Below are 19,859 nucleotides of genomic sequence, written 5' to 3' on the forward strand. Positions count from 1 at the left end.
CGAGACTCTGTCTCAAAAAAAAAAAAAAAAAAAATCTCTCCTACAGAAATACTCACATAAAGTTATATGTGAAAGGATATTTACCAAAGCATCCATTCTAAGAGTGAAAAATTAGAACCTAAATGGCCAAGAGTTGGATACTGGTTAAAGAAATGATGATACTGTAATACTTCACAGTAATTAAAGAATGAGGTAGATCTGTATGTACTGATGTAGAAAGATGTGCCTGAGACATTGTTAATGAGAAAACAGTTCAACCTGTGAATGTTGTGTAAAGAATCATTCCCATTTTTAGTGAACTTGGCACACAGAAATGGATTTGTCAGAATCTGTAGCCACGACCCACACTAAATGTGGGTGGACGGTATATACCTATTGGGAATATATATATAAATATGGATCTATACTTGTATATACAAAAAAATTAGAATAATATATGCCAAACTCCTGACAGAGACCACTTAGAGGAATAATTTCACTTTCTATTTTAACAAAAGGAGATTCTGATTGCCAGCCTACTTCTCCACCACTGTCCAATGAGGTCAAGACAGAAAACACCCTGAAAACCCAAAGACTCAGACTTTACTGAGTACTTCTGACAAAAGGCATCAGAGCTCAGAGTGCAGTGGGGCAGAACAGGGATATGTGGCCAAGTGTCTCGTTGGAGCAGCTCTGTCATGTCCCAGTGGGAGACCTTGTATTAGTATTTACCTTCCTGTGCATCCGCTAACTCATCTGTGAAGTGGAGACAATAAGAGTTGTCTCAGAGTTAAAGGGGTGCTTCTCCTGGTAAGCACTGGAACAGTGTCTGCATGTGGGAAGTGCCATGGAAGGGTGAGCATTATCATTATCATCGTCATTATCATCATCATTACCACCGCCATCAACACCATCATCATCACCATCCTCTTCATCATCACTACCATCATTCCCACCATCACCATTACCATTATCACCACCATAATCACATCATTGTCACCATCATCACCAGTACCATCATCATTACCACCATTATTACCAACACCATCATCATCACTATCATCATCAGGATTACCATTATTAATACCATCACTGTCATCACCATCATTATTACCATTATCATCACCATTATTATCATCACTGCCACCATCATCATCACCATCATCACCATCTCTATGGCCATCATCATCACCACTATCATCACCATCACCATAATCAGTACCATCATCAATACCATCATCACCATCACAGTAATTTTAGGTCATAGACATGAGGTACAGGGCACAAACCAAGCATTAAAACCAAATCTAAAATAGCAGGAGGCATGCCTGCTTATTTGTTAAATTCATGTGGAACGCAATGTTGGCAATGGGCACATATGACTGAATTAATAATTTTTATTCTTCATCTTTCTATGAACACGCTCATGGTAAATTTATGAGGCTGTGTCTTATTATCTTTTGGTGACCATATGTGCTCGTTGGAAATTCATAAATTTAATTTTAAGAAGTTATAATAATAAATTAGAATTGATTCTGGCTAGAAAAAAAAATCTCCTTAAATGCACCATCAGTTTGTTGTGAACTCAGAATTTCACATAGAAATTTTCTTCCTGATATTTTGGGTGCCTAGCTTGATGTTACAGATATGTTGATGATGTTTATCTGTCTTTCCAAAATGGCACTTCATTTCTAGTATTCTCCATGTGGGATTGAAAAAGTCTTTTAGTAACTCTGAGGTACTCTGTGCTCAAAACTGAAGTTTTAAATGAAATAGGCTTGAAAATGTGAGCAGAAATGATATTGTTTCATGAGATTTCAAAAATAAAATGCAGAGAAAAAGTTTTAAAAACTATTTCCCAGCAGTGCAATGATCTCAGAAATGAAGTGCCCAATAACGGCAGCAAATCAGCCATACTGAGATGGAAAACAAGATACTGCTCTGCAGGGAGGGACAGTCCCTGCAGGCACGTGGGGACAGCCTGCCCCAGAGTGGAGCCCCACCATGACGCCTGGGACCAGGGTGGGCTGCACAACCAGGAAAGGCCACCCATGGGCTGGCCTGCTGGATGTGCAGGCCTGCCTCCTGCCTAGGCCATCCTCCAGCCCAGTGCATCTCCCTGCACCTGCTCATCTTGATCAGGTGGCTCCCAGGCTCATGCTCCTGCCTCTCTGGCACCTTGGCCCCTGCCTGTCAGCGCTCAACAATTATTGGGGAATTAAAAATAGAAGACTGGGAAAGCAATATTAATGAATCAATGATGCATTAAACAGGAGAAGCACATGGTCCCGAGGGGGCCAATTCTTTCTCAAAGCACAAAGCCACATTACCCTTCTAGAACAAAGTGGGGCAAACTCTGTTGGTAGCAATCTGCAGTAGGATTCCCTTTGTCTCCCAAAAGGAAGGCCTAAGGAGAGCTTAAGGAGCTACCCAGACTTAAAACATTTCTTGAGGCCAGGCACTGGCTCACACCTGTAATCCTAGAACTTTGGGAGGCCAAGGTGAGAGGATCGCTTGAGGCCAGTAGTTTGAGACCAGCCTGTGCACATAGCGAGACCCCAGCTCTACAAAAAAAAAAAAAAAAAAAGCTAGATAAGCTAGATGTGGTGGCACGTGCCTGTGGTCTCAGCTACTTGGGAGGCTGAGGCAGAAGGATCAGTTGAGCCGAGGAGTTTGAGGCTACAGTGAGTAATGATGGCCACTGCACTCCAGCCGGGGCAATAGAGCAAGACTCTGCCTTAAAAAAATAAAAAGACTCCTTGAAAGTAACTGTGTCACTTAGCCCATCTTCAACAAAATTGGAGCCCCAGTGAATTTCTATTGGTCTCTGACACACCTGAGAAGCACGTGACCTGGTTCTTGCCAGGCAAGTGTTGGCAGGGGCAGGCAGTAGAGGGGCCTTGGTACTAACTGTGCGGCCTGCAGGGAAAAGACAGCCCTCTGTCAAGGTTAACAGACTTCCTGATACAGGATATTCTCACTTCCAGTGTCGGGGAGGTATGACCTTGATCACATCTGGCTTACCGAAGGCTGAGACACCTGCTCTCTCTAGACTGGAGGAAGCCATGAAAGCAAATGGCTTCTGTTTTCCGCACGCCCATCCCTTCTGAAGCCTCAACATCCGTTCTTCCCTCCAGCTGACATACATAACTCCCCGCAACAATAATGGGCTGTGCATGTGCACCTAGGGGAGCATAGAAATTTTATCTCTGCAAAAATGGTACTAGTGTGATACAAGCAAAGTTTGTATTTTTTTCCCAAGGCTTTTACTTGGGGCAATATATTGTACATATGGTTGTGGCTTTCTTCTTTTTAATTTTAAATTGAGATTATGAACATATTTTATGCAGGTTAATATATCCTTTTCATGTAAAATTTAACTGAAACCAGTTCTAGCACATTAACGACAACAAGAGAAATTCTCTGGCTTATTATAAACATCCTTCAAGAAACCTGAAATGCATGTCCTCTGGAAATAATTTTGCTGGGACTTGGGTTATTATTAAAATCCTCTCAGAATTCTATCACTGCTTTCTAATGTGCTTCAAAGTCCTTTTCTGCTACTGATAAGAGACAAATTCTTTTTTGGCCCTGGCAGTACATTCTCAAGGGTGAAAACTGGGGCTGGGGGAAGAAACTTCTTCCCAACACCTGGCAGATGTGGAACAAGGCAGGGCATCTCAGCCCTGGGCTGGCCATGCTGTGGTTTTCAACAGCGCTACAGAGGAGCAGTTCCTACAGCAGGGTCTCTCTGAACTAGGTTGAATGAACTACTTCCTTTCTGTCCATTTAAGAGGGAGGCTTACTGTGGAATGTAAGCTGGAGAGAATCACAGGTAAGTAAGTCTTGGTCACCTGGCCAAGTGCTACACTAGGAGATCATGGGGCAAGGCTACATACACCTGGCTGATGTACGGATGAGCTGTTCTGGAAAAGTCTGCAGGAATTAGAGAGTCACAGGGACTTTTAGAATTATTATATTTAGTTTTCTCTTTGTTGACAGATAAGACAGCTCCCTTTCTCCCCAGGGGCCTGACCTGTCTTACTAAAGTGAAAGCACAGTCTTCTCTGGAGGTGGGTGGCAGCGACTCTGGATCCTGACAGCTTTGACCCTACCAGAGGTGCCTACTTAGTTTGAAAAGTTATTCAGAGTCACACTTCTCAAACTTCACTGTTTATCATACTCATCTGGGACCTTGTAAACTGCAGGTTCCACTTCAGTAGGTCTGAGTCAGGGCCGGAGATTCTACTTTTCCAACAAGCTCCCAGGTGGTGCCTGGCCTTCTGGCCCACAATTGGAGCAGGGAGAACTCAGACTAAGTTCCATCCACAGATCCTCCCATGCAAACATTATTCATCATTCACTCCATATACATTGGCCAAAGGGGCACTCTAGTGATTCCAGGTTCCCTACTGAGGACATCATTAGGGGTAAGACTGGTTCTCCCTGACTTAAAACCAGTTCCCATGTAAATTTGAAGCTTCTGGAAATCAAGGGACACAATTAACAGAACAAAAAAGTCACAACAGAATGAAAAAGTCACTACAGGACAGGTGAAAATTTTGGCAAATTATGTAACTGATGTGGAATTAAAATTCACAATATATAAAGAACTCTTACAATTCAACAACAACAAAAAATCAAATAACCTCATTTTTTTTTTAATGGCCAATGGACTCAAATAGCCATTTCTCCAAAGATAGACAAATGGCCGACAAGAACATAAAAAGATGCTCAACATCACTCTTGAGGGAAATGCAAATCAAAACCACAATAAGTTACCACCTCACACCCATTAGGAATAGCTACTATCAAAAAACAAAACAAAAAAAGGAAACTAATAAGTGTTGGTGAGGATATGAGGAAATTGAAACCCTGTGTGCTATTTGTAGGAATGTAAAATGGTGCAGCTGTTTTGGAAAACAGCGTGGCAGTTTCTCAAAACACTAAAAATGCCATTACCATCTGATCTAGCAATCCCTCTTCTGGGTATATAACCAAAAGAATTAAAAGCAAGCACTCAAACAGATATTTGTACACCATGGTCATGGCAGCATTAGTCACAACAGCCAAAAGATGGAAGCAACTCCATTGTCCACCAAGGGATAAATGGACACAAAAAATGTGGTGTATACATAAAATAGAATATTATCAGGCCTTAAGAAGAATGAAAATTTTCACACACACAGCAACGTGAATGAATAAGGACATTATGCTAAGCAAAATAAGCCAGTCACAAAAAGACAAATACTGCAGGATTCCACTTCTATGAGGTCGCCAAAGCAGTCAAATTCATAAAGACAGAAAGTAGAATGGTGGAAGCCAGGGGCTGGGTGGGTGGGGTTGGGGGTGTTTCTTGAGTGCAGAGTTTCAGTTTTGCAAGATGAAAAGAACATTGGAGACTGGCCACACCACAATGTGAGTGTGTTTCACATGACTGAATTGTACACTTAAAAACGATGAAGATGATACATTTGCTGTTAGGTGTATTTTACCACAATTTAGCTTCTGGTTGGGAATGCCATGGGCTAAGGCGGGATATCCCATGCACACTGAGGTGTGGGGCAGGCCATGAACTCCGTGTGTGCCTGTGTCATGGTGGATTTGAGGTGCCCGCGGGCCCTCCAGGGGAGTGTCTGGTCAACAGTCAGAAGAGTTGTTCTGGAATTGGCTTGAGGACCCCAGTTAGGGGACCAATGGGCTGCACAGATGGCTGCTGTGCCTGTGAATGTGTTCAAGGAGAAGACAGTCTGAGAGAAGCCAACACTCTAGGGCAGTGGAGGAGGGGGAGGCAGCCTGACCACCTGGGGAGAAGCAACAGCCAGGGGTACAATCAGTCAACCAGGGGGCCCAGGCCTCTTAGGACCACCTGCAAGTACAAAGGTGGGTGGACCATGAGGGGGCACCCAGGACAGAGGAACTGAAAAGTACCCCAAGAACTGTCTACAAGCAGATCACTGACGTGAACAGGCACAACTCACTCGGATGCCGAGACCAACCTAGATTCCAGAGAAGTGGGAGGCAGAGGTGAGGAGGCCTCAAACAGAAGGGGTGAGTGAGCCACATCTTGAAGCTGAGCAGCAGCTCTGCGGGAGGATTAGGTGGGCGTGGGTGAGAACAGAGGACCTAGACTGCTTGGGGTCTCAGCAGGACGAGGGTCCTGGGTGGGTTAGGCCTGAGGGAGCGCAGGCAGATTATGATGAGGGCCAGCCACTACTCACAGGAAGCCGCCTCATCCTGGAGGCGAGAGGGAGCCATTTACACAGGGAAATGACACGGATGAAGCTGTGTTTTAGAAAAATCCCCCAGCAGCCATGCAGAGGATGGATCGTAGCGGGAAGACAGGACGCAAGCACTCCCCTGGGAAATGTGCAGTGATTAAGCCTGTAGCGCTCCTGGTTTTCTATGTCTTTCGTCTCTGGCTCACAGAGATCATTTTCTCCCTAAAGAACAGGGGTGGCCTGACCCCCTCAGCTACCCTAGGGCTTAATTATGGAGAGGGAGGACTTGCAGGTGAGGTGTGGGTGACCCTTTGTGGGGGAGGGCATGGTTGATGACGAGGCATGGAAGAGCCTATCCAAGTTCATTCGACCCCAAGATTGACACTTGCCACTTTCCAGTTAATGTTGAGATGCTGACTGCCCTCCTTCCCAACTCAGGTAACAATCCTGTGTCCTGTGGCTGTTTTTCCTTTAACTCTGAGGTTTTGCTTCCACATCACAGAGAAGTTCCCTTACTTGGCCTCTGAATCAATAACTGACCGAAAGCAATAAAAATAGATCAAATGTACTTCTGGCTTTCTCAGTGTCTTCTGAAATAAGGAAGCAATGACAGCTTTTCCTGGATGTGTGTGAATCAGCTCCAAGGCTCCTGAAGCTTCGCTGCAGAGGGTTTAGCTCCTACAGCCCCAGGAGGCTTCAAGGGATGCTTGGGCCAATGCCTCACCCCAAGGGGATGGGGGAGCACTGACATATGGGAACTGTTAATGTTTATTAGACAAGTTGGTCACACTGTCAGATAGAAAGTGCCTGTGTGATCCACGTGGCCTCATTATCTGATTAGCAGAACTTTGAAAGCAGGTTTTTGTGTTTGGTTGTTTTATTTAAAAAAAAAAAAAAAAGGAAAAGCAGTTTTGATACCTTGATTTTAAAATGTCTAAAATGACTTTCTTCTTCTTCTTTTTTTTTTTTTTTTTTTTTTTTGACAGACTCTCAGTCTGTCGCCTAGGCTGGAGTGCAGTGGTACGATCTAGGCTCATTGCAACCTCCATTTCCTGGGTTCAAGCAATTCTCCTGCCTCAGCCTCCTAAGTAGGTGGGATTACAGGCACGTGCCACCATGCCTGGCTAATTTTTTTGTAATTTTTGTGGAGACGAGGTTTCATGATATTGGCCAGGCTAGTCTCAAACTCCTGACTTCAGGTGATCGGCCCGCCTCAGCCTCCCAAAGTGCTGGGATTACAGGCGTGAGCCACCATGCCTGGCCTCACCTTTTTCTTCTTTTGTCCTACCATTTTTTAAAAACTTCTGACTACTGTTAATGTCTAGAGTACACACTTCTTGCAAAATGCAATGTTGTCTTAGAAACCTAAGAAAAGATTCCCCTTTGTTAATGGTCTGGGGATTGCAGGCACAAAGATACGTGCTTTTCACCCAGAGCCTATAATCATCTAATGTGGCAGTTGGCACACAATAGGCACCCGATAAATGGAGATTCTCCCTGTGAGTCTTCCCACTTCTTGTCAATGAGTCAGTGGAGGTGGTCAGGTTGGTTTCTAGACAGAGTGGCTGGGGAGCTCTGTGGCCTAGGACCACAGCAGGAAGCACTGTGTTACAGAGATTGGGGCAACATGGAACCATTACAGAATTACACACCTAAATTGGTACCAGGCCCCCCAAAATAAGATGTCTCCAAGTTATTTTCTAAATTATCCACTAACTTTGTGTGAGTCAACAGGCGGCTATTGACTTTTGTTTTAGCTACCATCAAGACTTATTGATCTAAGAGATAAATATCGACCAAACTGAGACTGAGGTCAATGCCGGCCTCCTGGGAAAATAAATCTTGATATTCACCAAAACCTGCAGATGCTAGGCCTGATATTTTTGACTCTAAACTAATGGTCAGATAGAGGCCCAGCTGAGGTCAGCTCTTGTCTTTATTATGAATTGTTATAGGTGTAAACTAGTTTCCAAATTGACCTTGTTTCTGGAAAATTTGGTATAAAAACTTCCAATTTCTTCATATTTTAAATGATCAAGGGAAAACCTGTTATTTAAAGAACTGTTATTGAGAATACTTCCATAAAATAAAGAATCCTTCTGAAATGCATATAACCGCCCCAATCAATTATCTGTGAAAATTGAGAATTTCCTATAATAAGTCCCCACCCAGAGAAGCACATCAGCTCAAACACACAAGTCAAAAACAAAAAACTTGTAGTCAGGACCAGAGCTATATTTTAAACCTCTATTGAATCTGATATTTTTGTAAGTTGCAAAAAATTGCTTAAGATAGCATTTTGCACCCAAGAGGTACACGAAGGAGTTTCATGTTTAATGGATAAATGAGAGGTGGGTCCACCCAGGCTATGCACTGGGGAAAGTTGTTTCCTGAAGACTGATGACATTACACCTTATGGGTATGGATCATGTTTCTTAAACTGAGTGTTGTTTGTTCTCACATGCAAAGCTTGTAGGGGGCAATGGAAAAATCTTATTGTGAGAATTAAATACGATCACATGCCAAAAGCACTTTTTTGATCTATCCCTGGGACATATCAATGAAACTTCAATATACAGTTGTTTCTGTTATTAGCAGGGGTAAGAGACTGGATTAGAAACAATAAGTCCTGAGCAACTTAAAGAGAACATAAGGTGGGGAAATTAAGTGTAGTCACTCTGTAGTCACTCTTGAGGTAGTTGTTAAATATCAGAATTAGAAAGAAAAGATCTAAAAGAGCTATATAAACAAACACACACACCCAGATGTGCAGTGCTGCACACAGTCTAGAGGACAGTGAACTTAGCCTGTCTATCTGCAGGAGACTGAATGTCAGAGGTGAGAACCGGGATGCTCCAAGGCCAAGAGAAATTGATTGTTTTAGCCTTTGTGCTCCACAGTTTCCAAAAGCCCACTGAGTGCCAATGGTCAATAAGCCAAAAGGCTTGCTGCTGCATTTAAGAACCATATGGTGTAGTCAACAGAGTAGAATTGATGAGGATTTTTTTATAACATGAACCAAATGGCACCCACTATATGAAAAGTCTACTAGAACCCACAGTTCACTGCAGGCAAAAGAAGACTCTCTTTAAAAAGCAGGTGAAACACAGAACAGCAAGGACAGGAGCAAGGCTGAGCTACACAGGCATTCAGGATCATGCATAGAGAGCAGCCAGGACCAGACTCCGTACTGAGGCAAAGCTTCCAATGTGCTGGTGAAAACCTTAGATTTCAGATTAAGCCCTGACTGCAACCCACAGCCGTGTGACCTTGGGTAAGTCACCCATCTCTCACTTTACTGACTCTCAGAGGCTCATGCACCCAACTATGGATGTAATATTACAGAACCTACTCAACAGGGCTGGTGTGCAGAATCATAAACAAATATCAATTGCTCTAAACACATTTCTAAACACGAAGAATACAGCAGGAACCAGAGCAGGCAAGCTCCCTGCCTTCATGGATCTTGTAGCCTGGTAGAAGAGATGGATGATTAATAGATATAAACACAAAATATGTCAAGGTGGCTGGTGTTTTATATAGGCTATCAGGACAGCTCCTTCATTACATGGTGTTTGATCAGAGATCACAGGGGGTGAGTAATAAGCCAATGGCAGATCCTGGGGAGGACGTTCCAGGAAAAGGGGAGAGTGGGTACACGGGCCCTGACACAGGAGCATGTTTGGTATATTTAAGGATTAGCAAGGACGCCAGTGTGGCTGCAGGGAAACAAGAGAGAGGGATGGTAGTAAAAATTATGTCAAAGAAGCAGTGGGGGCTAGATCATTCTGGGATGCACTGTCCTATGCGGTAGCCACTAGTCAAATGTGTTTACTAAGCACTGGAACTGTGCCTGTGAATTAAGATGTGCAGTAAGTGTCAAATAGACACTGGATTGTGAAGACTTAGCACAATAAAAATAATAGAAAATATGTAATTAATAATTGCTATATTGATTACATGACTAAACGATAATATTTTTGGTATGTTAAGTTAAATAAACTGTATCATTAAAATCTGTTTCATCTGTTACTTTTCACTCCTTTAATGGCTACTAGAAAGTTTAAATTACCTATGTGGCTCGAATAATATGGGGAATTATAGGTGACAGTCATGAGTTTGGCATTTATGTTCAGCAATACAGGAAGTTCAGAGAAATGCATTATGAAGTGCTTATCCTAATTCTCTGCACCTAGTGGAAAAAGTTTATGAATCTAGAATTCCATTCACAGACAAATTGCTCAAATGGAAAGGCAAGTAAAGGTCATGAAGGGAAAGACACTGGACTCAAAAAAAAAGAGGAATAAATAAGTTTATATAATTGTTTAGAATATGGTGATGAAATTAGCAAATAATGATTGTTGAAATAGAAGGCATAAGGTAAAATAAAAAAGAGTCTGACAAACAGATAAAATTGGATCCATTTCTAAACTCCAAATGGATCAGAGAAATACAGGCAAAAAAGAAACTGCACAAGTACTTCATTTTAACTATTCTGGTGGATGTGAACTGGCTTTATGCTTTTAAATCGCACTGCCATGATGCCTATGAGGTTACGGACTTTTTATGAGTTTACCAGCTATTTGTATATCTTCTTTTGTCAAGTGCACATTTAAACCTTCTGCCCGTTTTTTGGTAGTGCTGTCTTTTTACTTCTTATTGATTGGTAGGTGTTCATGTGTTCTAGATAAGAAACCTTTGTCAGGTCAGCCAGGTGCAGTGGCTCATGCCTGCAATCCCAACACTTTTGGAGGCCGAGGTGGGAGGAACACTTGAGGCCATGAGTTTGAAACCAGCCTAGACAGCATGGTGAAACCCTAACTATACTAAAAATACAAAAACTAGCCTAGCATAGTGGCATGCACCTGTAATCCCAGCTACTTGAGAGGCTGAGGCACAAGAATCACTTGAACCCAGGAGGTGGAGGCCACAGTGAGCCGAGGTAGTACCACTGCACTCCAGCTTGGGTGACAGAACAAGACTCTGTCTCAGAAAAGAAAGAAGAAAGAAAAGAAAAGAAAATTAATGACAAGAAAAGAAAGAAGGAAGGAGAGAGAGGGAGAGAGAGAGAAAGGGGGGGGAGGGAGGGAGGGAGGGAGGAAAGAAGGAAGGAAGGAAGGAAGGAAGGAAGGAAGGAAGGAAGGAAGGAAAATTAGAGAAAAGAAGAGAAAGGAGGGAGAGAGGGAGCGAAACCTTTGGCAGATATATGTATAGAGATATGTTCTCCCAATCTGCAGCTTGCCTCTTCATTATTTTAGCGGTATCGTTAATCAGAACAGAAGTTCTAAATGTTAATATATCCCAGATTTCTTTATCCATTCCTTTATGGTTGGTGCTTTATGTGTCTTGTTTAAAACCATCTTTGTTTACTCTGAAATTAGGAAGAAATGCTATCTTCAGGAAGGTTTACTTTGTTTGTACCTTTCATACTTATGTGTATGATCCATCTCCTGTTAACTTTTGTGTGTGGTGTAGAGTAGGGGCTATAGATCTTTTTTTCATATGGATATCCAACAAACGCGTCACCATACATTGAAAAGATAATATCTTTTTCACTGCACTGCAATGTCACTGTTGTCATAAATCAAATGACAATCCTATGCAGTTGTGTTTGGAGCTCTTTATTCTGTTCCTTTGTCTACTTGTCTGCCCTTGTGTTAATACCCCATTGTATTACTAACACTTGCTTTAATGTAGATCTCGAGAATTGGCATATAAATCCTCCACCTTGCACTCCCCTCTCAAGATTGTCTTGGCCTTTTGCAGTACATACACACTTTAGCATAGCTTTGACAGTCTCTCTCTCTCTCTCATGCACACACATACAGCTTACTGCTGAACAATATTAACAACAAAATAAATAATAACGTAGTTAAAAACTAAAAAATAAATATCTACACATCCATACTGATATCAAGGAATTACTGAATAATAAACAAATGAGAAAAGGGGGCCACTCTTCCTTATAGAAGAATTCCAAATAATACATCTAGAAAGATTAAGGGAAATAGAAAATCACCCTTAGCGCATCATAGTAAAATCTGCTGCAAGCAAAATCCACTGATGAATGCAAAATTAGTGGGCAAAAGTTCAAGGAAAAAACAAGATATTTGCAAGCCTTAACATATCTCCCCTAAGATTCTTATTAATTACTGTGGTGGATTTAACATATCCACAAATTCATGACACGCCTCCCTTAAGGTGGAGCTTAACTCTCCTCACCTTGAATGTAAACTGGACTCAGGGACTGGCCTCTAACAAATAGAGTCTGGAAAGGAGAAAATAGTAACTTCATAGTAAAGAAACCTGGCAGACACCACCTTAACCAAGTGATCGAGATGGGCATCACCATTAGCAAGATATATTGATGTCATGCACCCCAATACCATGCAATGAGAAGGGAGCTCCACCTCTGTGCTGTTTGTCCCCAAAATCCGTAACCCCATGATATGGTTTGGCTCTGTGTCCTCACCCAAATCTTATCTCGAATTGTAAACCCCACGTGTCAAGGGACGGAAGTGATTGGGTTAGGGGGTGGTTTTCTCCCTGCTGTTCTCATGACAAGTGAGTGAATTCTCATGAAATGTGATGGTTTTCATCATTCTTAGCAAACTGTCACAAGAAGAGAAAACCAAACACCGCATGTTCTCACTCATAGGTGGGAACTGAACAATGAGATCACTTGGACTTGGGAAGGGGAACATCACACACTGGGGCCTATCATGGGGAGGGGGGAGGGGGGAGGGATTGCATTAGGGAGTTATACATGATATAAATGATGAATCGATGGGTGCTGACAAGTTGATGGGTGCAGCACACCAACATGGCACAAGTATACATATGTAACAAACCTGCACGTTATGCACATGTACCCTAGAACTTAAAGTATAATAAAAAAATAAAAAAAAAAAAAGAAATGTGATGGTTTTATAAATGGTAGTTTTTCCTGTGCTCACACACACCCTCTCTCATCTGCCTCCATGTAAGATGTGCCTGCTTCCCCTTCCACTATGACTGTAAGTTTCCTGAGGACTCCCCAGCCATGAGGAACTGTGAATCAATTAAATCTTTTTATAAACCTGTTTACAAATTACCCAGTCTTGGGTAGTATCTTTATAGCAGTGTGAGAACTGGCTAATACACCCCATTTCTGATGCTCAGAAAACCTCAGAGAGTACCAAATTGAGGGACATTCTAAAAAATCACTGGCCACTACTCTTCAAAAGTGTCAAGGCCATGAAAGAAAAAGAAAGCCTACAGAGCTGTCTTGGATGGTTGGAAAGCAAGGAGATGTAACAACTAAATGCAATGTGAGATCCTGGATTTGGATCCTGCACCGGAAAAGGAACATTAGCAGGTAGACCAAAATCTGGTTAAGTCCGAAGTGTAGTTAATAGCAATGAACCGATGTTAATTTCTTAGTTTGACACATGTACCATGGCTATGTAAGAAGCCAACACTAAGAGAAGGTGGATGAAGGTACATGGGACCTCTCTGTGCTAGCTTTATAACTTTTCCATAAATCTAAAATTGTTCAAAATCAAAAGCTATGACATATTTTATGGAAAACATGTGCAGCAGTCTCTTTGGAGTAATTATCAGGTAAATGTATGCAAGCAGGTCCACTTTCTATTTTATACATTTCTGAATATGGCTTTTCTCCCTTTTGAAACAGAGCATTTATAATAGAAAATATTTGGATTGTTAAAGAGTTACTCTGGGAACTAAGTATGGAGAAAGGCTGACTCAAAAGCTGCACCCGAGAAGAGAGAATGCTTTTGTTTGAGGACAAAAGTTTCTAAAACTTTCTGCATGTTTTGAGTTAATAAAGGCACCGTATTGGAATCTGAATTGTGTCTGAGGCTTACACAAGGAATACAGAAGATGGTTACTTACCAGGGTGACTTTTCTCTGTGGTTTCAGCAACTTCGGTTTATGGAACGTGGGGGCTATCGGAGCTGTGGAAGTAGGTCAAGGGTTTAGCTTGCGGTTCCTCCCAGAATATTTAGTGGCCACACATCATGAGCATCAGGGACATATTTGAGAGGTCTCAGACCCCTTCCTGGTCCCATGGAAGAACTTTCACATCTAGTTGTCAGCAGGTTCCCCTCAGTGGGGGTGATCCTCCCCTAGTCTTTGAACATGTCGTCGTCTCCCTCAGCAAGGTTAACAAAAGAACTCTGGATAAAACTCTGCCAGCCACATGGATGTCAGGTGTGCAGGTGAGAACCAGATGCACCCAGTGAAGCCTGAAGTTGGGACCTTCCCTGGGAGACTCCATCCTAGCCACACACTAGCACTGATCACAGTGACTCTTGATCCTCATAGCAGCCCTGTGAGGTCATCAGGGAGGGTCTTATTGTCCCCACTTGACAGAAAAAGCAAGTGAGGCCCTTCCCACTGTGTCAAGTCACTAGTCTTGAACCATTTAGGATTTGAACTTGGCATTGAAAGTAAGGCTCTACCACTTACCTAAGTCTCACTTTCAACTTTTGTAAGGGTGGATAATAGCTACTGTGGAATGAATTACATCAAGCGGTATGATGCCTGGCCCAGGCAGGCATTCTCTGCTCCCTTCCCTCCCAGGTCCATGCTTTTCATTCCTCTGCAGTACGACCACACCCTCCAGCCCTCTTTCCACTCCATGTGTGCTCAGCCTCACCACTGGCTTCCCGACAGAGCTTGATGTGTCCCTAGGGGACAGCCTGCAAAGTTACAGTTGAGGGATAGAATTGTTCATTTGGGCAACCCTTGTATTCCCCCAACTATATTTCAAATTTGCTGAGGTATGAATATCTCCTGAACTGACCAGTTATTTTAGGAACTATCTATGATCAGTCTTGGTTCTCCTAATACTCTTGCAGTTCTTCCCTCCAGAAACACCTATCTTTCTCACTTACATTGCTCAAAATCATAACTGGAATCACAGGATAGCCCTCATTTTATATCCAGAGTAAATGTGAAATAAATTGCACACCTGGTTGACATCTTTAAAAATTCAGAGAGCCTTTCTTCCCTTGAATGAACCAAGAAGACTTCCTCATCCCACCCCACCACCCCACCTCATGTGTGGTACATTTTAATAGTTCAAAGTGAAACACAATCTGGAATCATCTGTGGATGTTGATCTTCCCCCTGCTAAAGCTATGCTAGGCCCTTGCTTCCTCCTCCACCTCCACCCCCAACCCAAGTACTGGGTTAAGGGCTGAGGTGGTTGAGCACCAGTTATGCCCAGAATCTAGGTGGGGGTCCAGACTATACAATCATTAAATGTCATGTCATATTCCCCATCTGCCTATGCTCCCTGTCATAATCCAACATGGAACCCCAGACCCACATGGATCAATAATGATAATGATAGTTTCCAGGTAAAAATGATAATGATAGTTTCCAGGTAAAAAACTGCAGGCCAGCTCCTTACCTTTGGCAGGGACTGCAGGAGGAATGTCAGGCTTCTCCTTCTGCCTCTTGCCCTTCTTGGGCTGTAGTGGGGCCAAGCTGGTCACGCTAGTGACAGTCTCCCCTGAGCTGCAGAAGAAAAAGTTTCCAGTGAAACCAAAGGTAGATTTGTTGCAAAAGAAAAAGGGAAAAAAAACCCCACAATAGCTTCCAATAATTTCTGAGTGCTCCCTGTGTACCTGTGTAAGGTAAGGTTATCATATGGGTAGACTAGAAGCATTCTGTGCTCATCTCCAGGGAGGTCTGGAAGTCTGGTACTGATCTTTGGCCAAGATAAGAAGGATGAGTTGAGCCAGTTGGTGATTTATAATGAATGTGCTGTGTACAGTTCCAAATTCCTTGGAGGGACCTAGGGCTAGCTTGTGTACATTGCCTAGGGATGCATGGGTTGAAGGCTGACACCTGGTTTAACTGATTACATAGTTTGGCTTGGTTCCATCACCAGTGGGGTATTATTTATGCCACTAGAGGCTTCTGCTTGAGCTCCCTAAAACCAAAGTTCCTTGCACACATCTCTGTGGTTCATAATCCAGAGGCAAACATCTCCCCATCAACTGGGAAAGTGTTCTGGGGAACTGCACCTGGACGTGTCTGGGGTCCCCTGCGACTGCCGGAGCTTTCTTCTCCTGCTGCATCTTTACCTTTATGACAGGTGAAGGGAGCTCACCTTGAGGAGTGCTGGGAGTGTTTCCAACTACCTTGACCCTGTGTAATTACTGCAGTATCAGCTTCTTAATATGTGTTAGCCATAACCCAAAGGGATAGGAAGATAAGCCTTTTACATTACAGGTAAGGAGGACAAGGCTTAAATAGGCTACATGATTGCTCTAAGTGACACTGTTGGTAAGCAGCAAATAGGAAAGCTGCAAACATACAATGCTCCGATATGAAACTTGTTCTCGGTGCTACTCATGGGCTGGAGTTCGCAAACTTTCTTGAATGACCATTCATCTTTCAAATGCTTCCTATTCACTCCAGTAATCCAGAGGGAAGTACCTTTTATAATCTCTTGTCCTCAGGTACATGTCCCAGCTAGGTAAGTCCAGGTCTCAAGAGAGGCTATCTCTCTAATACAAACAGAATTTCTAGAAATCCATAAAAATATGACCCAATCATCAAAATAAAAGAAGGGAGGAAACAGGCAGTGTTTACACATAAGGAAAGACTCATTTACACATGAAAACATGCTAAAGCTCCCTCAGGAGAGAGGAATTCCAGTAAAAATACATTGACTTTTTTTTTTTTTTTTTTTTTTTTTTTTCCCAAATCAAAATGGCTGCAGTCAAATGTGAGGCAAAGCAGTCTTGGTAAGGGTGCAGGGAATCTGGCACTCAAAAATATCGCTGGCAGCAGTGTGACCCTTCCTGATGGAGAATGATTTCGTAACATCTATCAAAATTACAGGCGCTTAGACTCTGACCTGGCAATTTCATTTCCAGGAATTCGTTCTATGGATATCCTTGCACATGTAGGAAATGTTGTGTGCATAAGATCAGTCATTACAGCACTGTTTATAATAGCAATGGATTAGAAACAGCCCATCTTCCATCAGCAGGGGACTAGTTGAGTAGATTATGGTGAATCCGTGCATGGGGTCATTTGTATAAAGACGAAGAAGCTACGTGTGTCCTGATAAGGAAAGATGCATTGTTAAGTGGAAAAGCTAGGTGTTGGACAATGTATAAAATGTACCACTTGTACATAAAAATAAGGGGAAATAAGAATATATATTAGTATTTGCTTACACAAGCATAAAGAAGCTCCAGAAATATACGTAAGAACTTAAAAATAGTGGTTCCCTGGAATGGGGGTGCTAACGAACTAAACAGATGTGAGACAGGACAGGGAGAATCATTACTGGATATGTTTATAATTAAATGCAAATAAATATACACATGGGTAATAAGAGATAGGCTATTCTAATAATAGTCCTAGATATTTAAAAATAAATAAAAATTGAATCACGCGTTGTGGGAAAAATTCCAAGAATACAATTCCCACTGAGATTCCCCAAAGATGCCTTATTTTTATTGGGAATGGAGATTCTAACTGGTCATAGTTTTAGAGTATAGGGTCAATTGTGTAAATGCACAAATAGCCAAAAGGAATGTAAATTTACAAAACTTTGACCAACGAAAGCAAACAAGGGATCCGAAATTCTCAGAACTGTTTACATATACAACCACATGTTCAGTTTCATTCTGTAGTTTTATAAACTCTTGAAATGCCTATTTTCTTATTTCCAATATAAAATAATGCATGCTCATGTTTAAAAGGGGTGATTACAGGCATGGAAACCAAAGAAAATAAGACTGTCATAACCAAAACACAGCCTTCATAAATATTTTCACTCTTTTTCCTCTTCCTCGCTTTTGCTTTTAATTAAGTTTTACATTCACAGAAACATTGAGTGGAAGATAGATTTCCCATATAGCCCCCACCCACACACATGCACAGCCTCTCCCATGATCAACATCCTGTGCTAGAGTAGTGCATTTGCTATAACTAAGGAATCTACGTTAGACATCAGTATCCCTCAAAAGTCCACAGGTCACTTTAGGGTTCACTCTTGATGTACAGCATATTCTATGGGTTTGGACAAATTTATACTGGCATGAACCCAGCGTCATAGCATCATACAGAGTAGTTTCGCTCCCTAAGTATCCTCTGTGCTCTGCCTACTCATCCCTCCCACCACCCTCACCCTTGGCAACCAGCCATCTTTCAATGTCTCCACAGTTTTGTCTTTTCCAGGATATCACAGAATTGGAATGATACACTATACCGCCTTTTCAGATTGACCTCTTTCACTTAGCAATATGCAATTACCCTTCCTCCATGTCTTCTCATGGCTCTCATTTTCTTTCTTTTCTTTTTTTTTTTTTTTTTTTTTTTGTGATAGTTTCTCTCTGTCACCCAGGCTGGAGTGCAATGTCATGATCTCAGCTCACTGCAACCTCCGTCTCCCAGGTTCAAGCAATTCTCCTGCCTTGGCCTCCCAAGTACCTGGGATTACAGGTGCCTGCCACCACGCCCAGCTAATTTTCATATTTTTAGTAGAGATGGGGTTTCACCATGTTGGTCAGGCTAGTCTCGAACTCCTGACCTCAGGTGATCCACCTGCCTTGGCCTCCCAAAGTGCTGGGATTACAGACATGAGCCACTGCTCCCAGCCTGACAGCTCATTTCTTTTGGGCACTGAGTAATATTCTGTCATCTGGATGTAACACAGTTTATGCATTCACCTGCTAAAAGGCGTCTCAGCTGCTTCTAAGTTTTAGCAATTATTAATAAAGCTGCTACAAACACCCATGTGCAGTTTTTTTGTGTGTAGATACAAATTTTCAACCCTTCCTTGTTCATATATAGTGTTTTTTAATCATATTATAATTTTGTATTTTTATTTTTACTTAATCTAAATTTTTCATATTGTTATAGTCTCATACTATTTCAGTGAGGAAATAAGCTGATGTTTACTTAGCCATTTCCCTAACATCTAAACATCTCATTTCTTTCTCAGTTTAACATAGAAATGACACTGCTAAAAATGTATTTGTGCATAATGGTTTTTTGTTCTTAGACTTTCATTTTGGGGTTGAATTTCTAAAGTTGGAATTACTAGGTCATGGAAAAGGACTATTTTCAAGGCTATTTAATACTTACTGTCAAAATGATTTTTGACAAGTTAGTATTACACCACAGCTATGCCACTCAACAAATGAGAACACCTACGTCACCCTCTTTAACACCATTTGTCAATTTTTAAAAAATGACTCATTTAATGAAGAAAAAACTGATCCCTTTTTGATTTGCATTTCTCTGATTTCTAGTGAGAATGAGTACTTCCCATGTTTGTCTAAGGAGTCTTCTCATTTATGATGTAAGGATAGCTCCTTCTCTTGATTTTGTTTTTGTTTTTTTTTTTGGATCTAGATTTAGGATTTTCTTGATTTCTACTCTTGATTTAGGATCTTGAGCTTTTCTTACAGGTTTGCAAGCAACTTTTACACCATTTGGACATATTTATTGAAAATAGTTTTCCCAATTCCCTTTGAATTCTGGCTTTTTGTTCAATGCACAGTTTTTAAATTTGTTTTTGCTAAAATCTTTTGACATTTTCCTTTCTTCCTTTGCCTGAAAACTTGGGTAGTCTCCCCAGCTGCACCTTGCACAGTGTAGAATCAAATAGTATTTCCACTT

The 19,859-nt window shown here is 41.8% G+C and overlaps 1 protein-coding gene across 1 annotated transcript in view; it reads right to left on the minus strand.

Moving 5' to 3' along the window:
* Positions 1–19,859, minus strand: part of VSTM4 (V-set and transmembrane domain containing 4) — a 92,599-nt gene that overhangs the window by 16,053 nt on the left and 56,687 nt on the right. Inside the window, exons 6-7 of the mRNA XM_023230193.1 lie at positions 15,622–15,728; positions 14,097–14,158 (exon numbers count right to left, since the gene is read on the minus strand). Of these exons, the coding sequence (XP_023085961.1) occupies positions 14,097–14,158; positions 15,622–15,728 (169 nt within the window). The remainder of the gene's footprint in view (positions 1–14,096; positions 14,159–15,621; positions 15,729–19,859) is intronic.

Source organism: Piliocolobus tephrosceles, chromosome 9 (genome assembly GCF_002776525.5).
Source record: "Piliocolobus tephrosceles isolate RC106 chromosome 9, ASM277652v3, whole genome shotgun sequence".
NCBI lineage: Eukaryota > Metazoa > Chordata > Mammalia > Primates > Cercopithecidae > Piliocolobus > Piliocolobus tephrosceles.